We start from the raw sequence: 12,715 nt of genomic DNA, 5'->3' as shown, positions 1-12,715 counted from the left end.
CTTTCCCTTCACGGTGAGTAACGGGCTTCTCTTCTCCCATTTTTTCTTTTCACAAGGGTCCATTGATTATTCGATTTTACTGCACCAGCTCCTCCTGCTGACTTTGTCCGGAGGAGAAATCTTCGGTCTACGAATGTGGTCGCCGCCGCCAATCGGCACCTTATGGGATCAGTGACGAACGCTAAAGGACTCCGCTTTGCTGTGGTAAAATGTCTTGTTCTATTTCATTTGAATAAAAAATTTGGATACTGCGAACATTATTGATTCGAGGTTTTGTGCAGTTCGTAGATCCGTAGAGACTTTTATGTTTTGTTTAGCTCAGCAAAATGGCGTCTTCTTCTGTTTTACTGCCTTAATTAGATAGCATGTTTGTTGTATGCTCTATGGATTTAGATATGAATTTGTTTTTTTTTAGTATTTTGGAGGGTCTTAACATTTTGTTGTTCAAGATTTTGCTTTAACATGTTAAAAGGTGAGAGAGGCAGAGGGGTGACAGCCAAATGCTTTCAAATGTATTATGTGAGATATTTAAATAACAAACACCAACTGTCCGTTAATGTAATCCATCAAATTTATTGCTTAAGCTCAACCAACGCCTTGACAACCACTTATTCTTGTAGTTTGAAAGATTCTTTTGAAGTGATAGTTTCAGGGATTGAGAATTTGGATTTGTGACCTTCTTTGTCCCCCTTTTTACTCTTTTTTTACTTTGCATTTTTGTTACTTAATCTCTCCCCCACTTACGTCCTTCGAGCCTAACTTTGACACTCTATATGAATAAATTGTTGTAAGATTTATGTTGCTTTTTATACTTACAAAATTGAAATAATTAAACATTTAGGGCTTGTTTGGGATCAATTTTATATTTTATTTTTGTTTTTGTCTTTTCTTTTTTTTTTAAGAATATCTTTTTTCATTTTGTTTTTTACATATATTTATTTTTTTCCAACAATAAATTTACATGTTTTTGAAACAATACAACTTTCAGGTGTTTTGAGTGTCGTTAAAACAATTATATTTTAATCATTTATGCCAAATATGTTTTGTTTCAAATTAAGAAAAAACAAGCGATCCCAAATGGCTCCTTAGGGTTCATTTGAGACTATTTTATCTTTAGATATTGTGTTTTTTATTGGTATATTTTTCTAAAGTGTTCTTATTTAATACATTTTTTTTTTACTTAAGTTCAATTTTTCTTAAACAATAAACCAACTTGTTTTTAAAAACATTCAAAACATATATAAGGGCTTGTTTGAGATCAATATTATATTTTGTTTTGTTTTTTTCTTTTGTTTTTAAAAACATATTTGTTTAGTTTGTTTTTTATGTTTTTATTTTTTATTTCTAAAAATAAATAAACATGTTTTTGAAAATACACAATCATTGTTATTTTGAGTGCTTTAAAAAATAATTATATCTTAATCGAACACCTCAAACATGTTTTGCTTTAAATCAAAACATAAACAAAACAATAAAAATAGGAAATAAAAAATAGAAGTGATCCCAAACGGCCCCTAGTTTTGAATGTTTTTAAAAACAATCATATCCTTATTAAACATGACAAACATTTTTTATTTTAAAATAAAACACAAACTAAATAAAATGAAAACAAAACAGAAAACAAAAAATAAGAGTGGTTCCAAACAACCCTTTAGGAGAATGTTGAAACTATTGCTTCAGTATGATTTCTATTCTTGATTGTTTTTCTCTATTTTGTTTTCCTTGAAGGTTGTAGCACGGTTTAATGAGATCATCACAAATCCATTATTGGAAGGAGCTCTACAGACTTTTAAACAATATTCAGTCAAAGAAGAAGACATTACAGTAACTTTTCCCTTCCCATCTTTTAAGTTTTTTTTTTAACTGGTGGACCATTTTGTATGTTTATTATCACAATTTTAAGATTAAAACGAAAAAATTGCAAATTTGTGTAAGGTTCTATTTGGCGTGACTATCTTGTGTTGTTTTGTGCTATGCTATATAATGATGTTTTATGTTGTTCTATTGGGTAAAGTGTATGATAGTTTGCTAAACTTATGTTAAGATTGCTATCTAAAGTTATTATAAGAGTTTTGTCTGTTAGGTTAAAACTTGTATCACATATATGAGTGAATTGAATGCCAAAAATGGTTATTATAATATCGGTAATTACAATTGTTTATCAATTAATTGGATAAGAAATATAAAGTTTATTAAAATGTTTTCTAGGAAGCCAGCTAAGCTGTCATTCTAACAAAATTATGACTGGACCTTTTCACACATTTGGTTTAAGAGATCCAAAAATTGTTTATGCTATTTAAGAAAGTAAAATCGCTCAACATTGTGCTATGCAAAACAAAACCTAAATGTCAATTATGCAGTTAACCTTTTCTTTTATGTTTCTGTCATCACTGTCTAATTGTGTATCTCTGTGTGTGAATGATTATTAAGTCTTTGTAATAAGTGCTTGCTTAGAACTGTGATTGCATGTACATGTACGTTCATGTGTTCTTCAGAATCATGTCCGTAACTGAGCTTAATATCATCTATACAGTAAGTTCTATATGAGAAATTCAAGACAATTTATTTCAAAGTCATGTCTACTTAATCTTCATGTAAGTGACCTGCATCAGACCATTGTGCAAGCTCTTAAAATTTTTCATTACTTGGCTCTCAGTTGATGTTAATTAATTGTTTCCAAGCTTGTACGCCTTGTGTTACTTTAACCACTGTGATTAAGCGTCTGGCTGTATTTTTATGTTCTCTAACTTTTTCCTTTTATTAAGCCTTCCATTCAGGCTCTGTTTAGATTGAAGAAAGCGAAGGATGTTAAATGATGATCAACCATATTATGAGTTAAAAACGAATTAAAAGCCATTGATTTGTGATTTTCAACTCCATTTTTATTTCATTTCACTTTGTCTGGATTGCATAAAATTCTTAGTGTTGATTTTCTACTTTTTCACTTGATAAACCTTATGGGAAATTACCACTATTAAAAATCAATAGCTAAACATGACTTAGTCCACATAATTTATCTAAACTTATTCAAATTAATTACGGTCATTATTTTGGGATAAACCAATAATATTAAGCCTAAATGCTTAATCTTCCTAATTTTCATAAAAAATAAAGTATAAATCTAATATTGACTATCACTAAAAATTTAGATTGATTTTTTGTTTTCTGAATTAAAGAAAAAAAAAGGAGAGTGGAAGGTGAGATTACCCAAAAGTTCTTCGACAAGTAAGGATGATGAATTTGACAGGTACATGGGGAGAGAAAGGTGACTCTGCCTTGCATTGGTTATAGATGGAAGATAAAATTTAGAAGCGAAGGTCTTATGATATGCAATTCCTTGTTTATGGAGAAAGGAAGGATTCAAGATCTTTTTGTTAAGGACTTATGGTCGCATCTTGCAAACTCAATTAAAGAAGGAAGTTTTTAGGAGGAGGTTCTTTGTTACTGGCTTATGGAAGGGAGAATTGAATCAAGGGGAGGTTTTGGAGGCTTCGAGGGAAGAAAATGAGATAGAAGTGTGATGCGCGGCTTCATCAAAGTAAATGGCATCAGACCAGCGATAGGGTGATGTGTGATTGAGTCTTGATGAATTCGTGTGTAGGGCTTGAGGTTGAGTTCATGGTGTGATTGGCCATAAAGCATCTTAAATCGATTATGTTTATAGGTTCTTTTGTTCATTTTATTACACAATAATCCTCTCTTCTTTGTAGTTCATGCACTGAGGATGGAGATTGCTCTTGATAAATTTGAAGTTATTACTTTTGTTGATGTGCCTTAATAACAGTGATTGCTGCAACAAATTTTCTCTTCCAGTTGATACCCTTGGAGGTGAAAGGTTTGATCATGATCCCACTTTCTCCCCCTACTTCATGTAAGAGAGTTTTCAATGTCGATTGAGAAAACCAAGGGGGACCAAACTCATATCATTCTTGTAACACTATTTTTCTAGGTTTCTGTACGGATGACATTGGCTATGTCTCAGTTGGGAATATATGAATAGTTAGAATATGATGTCTCAGGAGAGCACATGAGGTTTAGAGTTTATTACTTTGTTGACGAGGGCATGCAAAACTTTGACGAAAAGGTTAATGAAGAGGAAAAATAGCCTCTTGCGAGACAAGAGGAGGAGATATATCTATTTTGGTAGAGTAGTCAGATTTGAAACTCAAGTCGCAAAGCTTTGTGCCTAACTTGATTATGAGATAAACAATTAGAATAACTACAAAGCCTCTTTTAATTGTTTTGAGACGTTGAGAGAACAATTTGAGAAGATGGAGGGCTTTAATGCTACCCAAAGACTAGCAGAGCCCGAGCCAAATATCTCTGAACAGTATAGGATTGAACCAACCATAACAATTCAGCTTAAGGTGAGCCTTCCAATTGAAGTTTGGAATGCAAACTCTTTTATTTGTGGAGTGGAAGAGAGAATTTATCTAACCAGTTATAGTGGCTACTTTGATATTGGTATCTTGATATTGGCCTTTTAATGATTGATGAATCATAGATTTCTACTGTAATAATAATAATAATTACTATTATAATTGTAATAATTGAATGGACAACAAAGATAAGCATCTCTTCAGTTTAGACTTAAGAGCCATATATTCTCTTTTGAACCAACGAGAGGAAGCAAGAGCGAGTAGGGGAAAGGATGAAAAATTGGTGCCTTAATAGAAGAAGAGGAAAGGAGGAGAAATGAGGAGATTTGAGTCTTGTGTCGTGCACTAGTGCTACCATCTTGCATGAAGGAAGCAGAGTGGTGCACAATCTGTTCGGGTGTGCTTTCGGAAGGTCAGATCGAGCCGCTCATGAAGGAGAAAGGAGAGGCACGGGTTTAGGTGATGCTACATCACTCTTCATCGAAGCAAGAGAAGAGTCGAAGCATCGGTTCTTTGCTTGCGACGACACAATCGAGCCGAGCTCAAAGGAAGAAGGAAGGAGAGAACTTGCAGGTCCTTGCGGGAGAAGAAGTCAAGCCTCACGTGAAGAGGGGGCGAGTGCGATTCAAGGTAGAGCTGAGCCATGGATTAACATTAATTAATGTTTTATTTATATAAGAAATTTTATTTATTTAGACGTTATTAAGATTAATTTTTAAACATTATTAAGGAATTTCAGTGATCAAATCTGGGTAAGCAATCAAATTAACGGAAAAAGGGAGGCAGGTTCATTTTTAGCCCTAGTATATAAATTAAGATAAATTGGGTTAACGTTTAATTTAAGTACTTATTAAGGAAATGCTTCAATTTTAACATCAAAATTTTTATTAAAATGTTAATCATAATTTATAAGAAGAAGGATATAGACTAAATCAAGCCAAATTGTAAAGGAGAATTCAAGGGAAAGGGAAAGACATTCAGTTTTTAGGTGAGTGATTGCTTTCTTATTGATATTAAATTAATGATTTATTTAAAAGTTGCATTTAAAAGATAAAATATTATAATAATATTGGTAAACATGAACTTGCAATATTGTTATAAAAGCAAATATTTCATTTATGATTTGCAATTTTGAATGTTTGAAAGATGTCACAAATTGGAGGAAAATAATTGAAATATGAAAATACATTTAAATTATTTTAAGTTGATATAAAATGATGAGTAATAGATTCAATCACCTTTACACGAGAAAAAGAAACGGAAATGATAAATGCATATCTGTGGGTGCAAAATTTTTAGAGTGCCTACATGTACAAACTTTTAAGGGTATCTATGGGTACAAATTTTTTAGGATACATTCAGATATGACAGTGATCCTGATATGACTTTTTAAAAGAAAGACATGTTAAAAAGATAAATGACTTAAGTCGAACAAAAATGATTAATTTAAATTAAAATTTTACAATTTGATTAATTAATGAATCACATTTCTTTTGGATATTTTGGTATAACATTTGCATATTAATTTAATGCATAATAAAATTATAATTACTCACTAAGTTGTGGTAAATTTGCTATTTAAATTTTTTTTTAGGTAAAACTGTAGATGGATATGACTGATATGAGAGAGTTGGTTTACTGGAGAAAGACTATTGATACTTGGCAGTAGGTGGTTTGATATAGGCTAGTTTTTTATACCGTTTATTTTAGATTAATGTTGTACTGTTATTGGTTGGATTGCGGTAATGTTTTACTTTCAAACGATATTGTTACTTTGTTGGATTGATATCTTTTTAGTGTACTTTGTGATTTTTATTGACTCCTTATTATTGGAGTTAATGATGATTTTTATATAATTTATAATAAAGGCTAATAATGTTTGACCGCAGTTCCTGACTTAGTTAATTCTAAGTTATTAGTTTGGGTCATGATATCTAATCTGCTCAGATAGACATGCTATGAGTTTTAGCAATGAAACTAAAACTTGGTCAAATTTCTCAACATTCTGAGCCATCACATTTTAGAGAATCAAGGGTTCATGAATATTGCACTCTTTGAGCTCATAAAGCTTATGGTTCTAGTTTGGCTGATAGAAATTATAATTCTAGGATTTTGATAAAACACGACGTATTTTCACCTTTTAATTTTTATTATGTATATTTGATCTTTAATGGGATAATCTTTTTAAGTATTTTAATTTGTTCATTGTTGTTCACCTTATATAACTTAATTTTAACACTGAACTAAGTTTATTGATCATTTTTTCAAAGTCGAATGATAAATCTGATATGCAGCCGAGTTTTAGTAATCAACCACATGCCTTAATTTGATTTGATTGTAACAAATTACTTGAGATTTAGGGTCACTTAATTGGAGTTGAGTAGGTTAACGATGTTTGAGGGATAGTGGAAAGCGTATTGTTTACAATCAATGTTTGATTGATATCTTTTTAGTGTACTTTGTGATTTTTATTGACTCCTTATTATTGGAGCTAATGATGATTTTTATATAATTTATAATAAAGGCTAATAATGTTTGACCGCAGTTCCTGACTTAGTTAATTCTAAGTTATTAGTTTGGGTCATGATATCTAATCTGCTCAGATAGACATGCTATGAGTTTTAGCAATGAAACTAAAACTTGGTCAAATTTCTCAACATTCTGAGCCATCACATTTTAGAGAATCAAGGGTTCATGAATATTGCACTCTTTGAGCTCATAAAGCTTATGGTTCTAGTTTGGCTGATAGAAATTATAATTCTAGGATTTTGATAAAACACGACGTATTTTCACCTTTTAATTTTTATATGTATATTTGATCTTTAATGGGATAATCTTTTTAAGTATTTTAATTTGTTCATTGTTGTTCACCTTATATAACTTAATTTTAACACTGAACTAAGTTTATTGATCATTTTTTCAAAGTCGAATGATAAATCTGATATGCAGCCGAGTTTTAGTAATCAACCACATGCCTTAATTTGATTTGATTGTAACAAATTACTTGAGATTTAGGGTCACTTAATTGGAGTTGAGTAGGTTAACGATGTTTGAGGGATAGTGGAAAGCGTATTGTTTACAATCAATGTTTTTTTTAAAAAAATTAGATATTGGAGAATGATTTCCGAACTATTCTCTTTGAATTGGGATTTTATCTATTTGGATTTTCAATTCGAGCATGATGGTGGACGGGAAATGTTATGGTTTTCATTACTTTTTTTTGGCCATGCTAAATTGAAATCAGACATTCTCATCTTGATTGATCTTAATTTGTTTAGTAAACTTTATAAAGTTCTCAATGAATTTGCTTTTAGTGTTCCATCTTCATAGAAGCGCCCAAAACTTTTTTCCTTGAAAATAGGTTTATTTTATTTTATTTTTTTTCTTTTTTTTTGGGCAACCATCAAAAGCTATTCGATCAACTTCCTCCTTCAATTGTTGACATTTTGAATTTCCTTTCACTAATTTCCACCCAAATTACTTTGAATTTAATTTTTCCAGTTCTTATTACTCATGTTTTTGAGCTTGGTCATTTAACTTTTTTTTTTTTTTTTGATATTTTAAAGTGAGGAAGAAGGATATCCTTCATTTTCTCTCAATCTTTGTTTAAGAATTTTTGGCATCCTTCTTGTTTCTGGGATGGAATAAAAGATTTATCTTTATTGCCTTCTTTTGGGATTGGCCAACCTGAACTTCAAAGATCCAATTCTCAATTGATTCCATAAGCACCTTAGCTTGATACTCAGACTTATAAGCAATTGATAGCAGCCAAATTATTCACTACAAGATGCCTAAACTATTCAAAATTTAACTTGATAAGCATAAACATTTGTATTTATCCTTGTTGACTTTAGTACTTATTAGGGCCATCTTAAAGCTCTTCTGTCGCTGACTTGAAAGGTGCAAAGCCTTTTACCAGAATTATGCTGGAGAAGGGTAGGTCGACATAACCGTTTATCGACGAGCTCTCTGAGGCTATTCTCCCCTGGGAAGCAATGTACACCTACAAGATCAATTGTGGATTCAAACTATTTGATTGAGCCTTCGTATGATTGTGAGAGAGCTGATCGTTCACCTTGGAATCTTGATTCAATTGATGATATAATTTGGCGGAATGATGAGAGGACTAAGACTAACACTACGCTGAGTAAAACTCTCACCAGTTTATGATGGAAATCGAAGAGACTATTCTTCCTTGAGTAGAGAGGGGAGGAGATGCAAAGTGTGAAAATTCCTCGTATCCCTCATTTTGTGATGAAGAGATGTTGGGTCAGTTGCACATTTTGGATGATCTTTCTTTAAGAAAGTTTTTTCATTAGTGGAAGATCTTAGAAAAGGCCAATCTGAGGGTTGATACCGTGGAGTAAGCATTAAAGGAAGCATCCTTTTTTTTTTATTATTATAGGAGGTTGAAGTAAATTTTAACTTTGATGTTTGAGTTTAACTTTGATGGTTGAGTTAACACTGGCATGCTTGAAGTTATGGTTAGAGCCTGAGAGTTAGAGCTATAGGGCAAGCTGAACTATATTGCGGATGGCTTGTTCAAGTTGAGTTGTGAGAGTGTGAAATTCGCATAATAAATCCTCTTTCATGGAGAGGTGGTGTAGACATTTTGAAGTCTAAGCTGAAAACAATGGTCTTGTTGATTGAACTATTTTAGATTCTACCCAAATATTTGCTACAATGAATGATAGTTGAAGCTTTTAGAAACCATTTTGATGCAGTTTTTATCCTTCCAAACATAAATTTTATGGATCAGAATTCAGAGATTGCAGTCTTGTTTGGAGAAAGGAAGAAAAGAACGATCGACTGCTCTAAAGAAATTGAAAGATAAAGAGGAACATCCATTGTTATTTCATTCTTCGAGATATGTTGAGAGGGGGATTTCTCTGCTCTCATCAATTTTCTCTATAGAGAGTTTGCTCTAAAGATATGGTGAGATCTACTCTCCCTCTTGATTATTAGAGTTTTTCATTATGTTTGAGTAAACCACTTATCTGTACTCCATCCATTTGTAATTAATTGAATGCCTCATTGCCTTATGGATCTAGTTCGTTTTATATGGAGCAACATGAATTTGTTGTTCTTTGGTTTTGTGTTTTTTCTTCGTACAATTTACATTCATATGACCTCTTAGGTTGATCCTACCTGTTACGTTTCACCAAGAGGGGTAATTTGGGCCTTATGTTTCATCACTCTCAAATTCTAAGCGAGTCTTGGTTTATGATGCATCTTGCAAGAGAGTTTAAAAGTATTATTGATGAACTGTATGTTAATTATATACAAATAGCATTTTAAAAGAACATATGTAGTTTTGATGATGTCAATGTGAATCAACATCACGTTTAGGTTTATTTTTGTTGTCCATTATTCATCTTAAGATCTTAACTCACTTATATGTATTCCATCCTTTTGTTTATTGTATTTATTGAGGACAGTTTTGATATTTGTTGAATTTTCTGTTTTCTTTTGCCATTTTATCAATCAAATATGGGGTATTTTTCTTTATTTTAGTTGTTAATGATATAACATTAACCCAGTTTTATATTGTTTTTTCGGATTTCCGTTCATTTACTCACTCATGCTTTCTTTAATAATATGTAGGTCGTCAAAGTTCCAGGTAGTTTTGAGATTCCTGTTGTTGCACAAAAACTTGGAAAATCGGGAGCTTATGATGCAATTTTATGCATAGGAACTGTGGTAAACTTATCCCCCCATCTGATATCTTGCTGTCAAACAGTAGTCATATATCAGTTTGCTGCTTTAATTATTAGTTCTCTTCCCATTTAAGGATCATTGAATCTCCAATTATGTATGAGGGCTCCGAAAATTTTGGTGCCCCCGAACTCCGCATTTGTTTGTTGAGACAGCTTTGAGGGTCAAATTTTCAGAAGACGGATAAAATAATAGACAATACACTACCTAGAGATTTCACCTTCATTTTACGAAGACTTTTTGATATGGGGTTTTCCGATAGGCGCAAGACCTTATAGTTAATTACTTCTCCCGAAAGACTTTTTGATATGGGGTTCAAGATTTCCCATAGGCGCAAGACCTTATAGTTAATTACTTCTCCCGATAACGGGAGAACAGTTTTGATTAAAGCTAGTTATTTAGAATTAAATATTTAATATATAGCTGCAGTAATAAACATGTAGTTTAAGTTGTAAAATTTATCACTTGGAGTTTAAAGTTGATGGTGGGGGGAATGATGACGAACCCAATGAAGATCCCATGATTTTGTCATCCCAGGTTGTCGTAGTCTCTGATCTATCAGAGGAGACATTCGACCTAGTCTGATTGAATGATTTTTGTCAGCAATTATGGGTTATGTTATCCAAGAGGACAAATTTAAGTTCATCTTAACTAACAGAAGACTTTGTGCCATCAGACTTACACTTATATTTCACAATTCAAAGGGCAGAAAATTGTTGGAGAACTTAAGGGCTACGTCGTAATCGTAATTTAATTTTGTCATTTGGCAGCAATCTCTCGACCAATGCAATCTAGTCATAACTATTATTTTGTGGGGCTTTTGAGCCACGCGGAAAAAAGACTCGTACCACGTCCTTGCTAGCATGAAATTATTTTGAGTGAATATAATAGTACACTTGATGTGATATTAGCTCTTTTATGAGCTGAAATCAATCAAAAGTTTATCACTCTCGACAAACAATTGCGGAGGGTGGATGCGATTTGTATTTTAAGTTTTTTAAGTGATTAATTTTACTTGAATGTTTAATTTTTTTACATTGAAATTTTGATTTGAAAATCTTAATTTTAAAAAGGTGACCACTTCGGTTGAGATTTTCGATCAACATGACCATCATCAGAGATTTAAATATTTGAAACATGTATGCTTAAGATTCATTTAAAATTTGTCAATTTTAATATTTTTTTGTATATTAGTCCTGTCGATTCTAAATCTAATTTGGGAGAAGATTAGACTATACAATTTGAATTTGTAAATTTTTATGTTTATGATCAATACATTATTTCAAAATTATTTAACTTGTCAACCTGAGTCCTAAATAGGATGAAGATAGGACTAATTGAGTGAGACTTATGACATTGCCTTATAGACAAGGTAGGTTGATTGATTTTTTTTTCAAAATGTGAACTATTTGAGTGTAAGTTCATCATTAACCCGTGTAGCATTCGTAAGCTATTCTGTAAGACATTTAGAATTCTATTTAGAACCCTTGCGGGCTTTAAATTTCATGTTTGAATAAGTTAACAAATTTTATAGATTTTAGAAACTTGCACAATCTTTAAACTATTATTTTGATATGAAATTCACATCAAAAGGCACATGCAAAATTTTTTAATTAAGCATAATTTTCTCATTTAGATGAACATTTTGAAGCATTTATAGTAAGGAGTGTCGACTTATTATTCGAATAAGCCTTAAAACTACTTGTCAAAATTCCAAGACACTTCATTTGACTTATGAAATAACCATATAGTTTATGTTGACTTTGAATTATTTGAAGTCATTTGAAACTATAAATCCTTTGTTTAGATATTTTCTTGTTAGAGTGCATGCGAAGTTAATGTTTGGATTTACGAGGGACCACATTCTGTACGCTAGCAGGTGTATTGTAAATTAAGTGATGTGAAGACAATTTTTTAAAACTTATTTAGTGAATCAAAGAGTCTTATTCATTTGTCTTTTTAACCTTCATGTGATAAAATCTTAATTTCTCATGAATTATTAGATTTTTATACTAGTTATCATTTATAACACATTTAAAATTTTTAAGCCCAATAATTAATTTAAAATGTTATTGCAAGGCCATATTTTTTTATTTATCACATTATAAGCTCAAGTAGTCCATATTTTAAGTCATATGTAAGTCCAAGTCATTCTAAAATTTGGCAGCCTTCAACATTTACCCCTAATAGGGGGCATAGGGGAGAATGACAGTCTTCTCAATTATCTTAAAAGAGGCACTGATCAATGTCGCTTTCAATGTACCTGCAAAAAAGACAATCAAGAGCACCATTTTTTCTGAATAAGTACTTTGTTCCCTGAACGGTATTTAATTCCTTGGACAAGTACTCATGTTTCTCAGTACAGGTACTTAAGTCTTCTAATTTTTATAAAAATTTTCCAAACGAGCACACAATTTTCTCGAACGGTACTTAATTCCAAAAAACAGATACTTGAGCTTCCTCGCATGAATATTTTTAGGAAAAATTCATCCTCTACCCCACTTTATTATAGCTTTGCGAGCGAGATCGTTGAAACTAAATTGATGAGTCTATGAATTACGAAGCTTCTCTCACTGTCTGTCTTCTTATGTATATATATGGATATATATGTGTGTGTGTGT

At 31.7% G+C, this 12,715-nt stretch overlaps 1 protein-coding gene across 1 annotated transcript in view; it reads left to right on the top strand.

The window, feature by feature from the left end:
- The first annotated feature begins 6 nt into the window (after window positions 1-6).
- LOC110019512 (6,7-dimethyl-8-ribityllumazine synthase, chloroplastic-like) overlaps window positions 7-12,715 on the top strand; it is a 25,153-nt gene continuing 12,444 nt past the window's right edge. The window contains exons 1-4 of the mRNA XM_020717195.1: window positions 7-13; window positions 89-204; window positions 1,729-1,824; window positions 9,984-10,079. Of these exons, the coding sequence (XP_020572854.1) occupies window positions 163-204; window positions 1,729-1,824; window positions 9,984-10,079 (234 nt within the window). The 5' untranslated portion in view covers window positions 7-13; window positions 89-162. The remainder of the gene's footprint in view (window positions 14-88; window positions 205-1,728; window positions 1,825-9,983; window positions 10,080-12,715) is intronic.

Source organism: Phalaenopsis equestris, unplaced genomic scaffold (assembly GCF_001263595.1).
Source record: "Phalaenopsis equestris unplaced genomic scaffold, ASM126359v1 Scaffold000002, whole genome shotgun sequence".
Lineage (NCBI taxonomy): Eukaryota > Viridiplantae > Streptophyta > Magnoliopsida > Asparagales > Orchidaceae > Phalaenopsis > Phalaenopsis equestris.
This window is presented reverse-complemented; position numbering and strand designations above follow the sequence as displayed.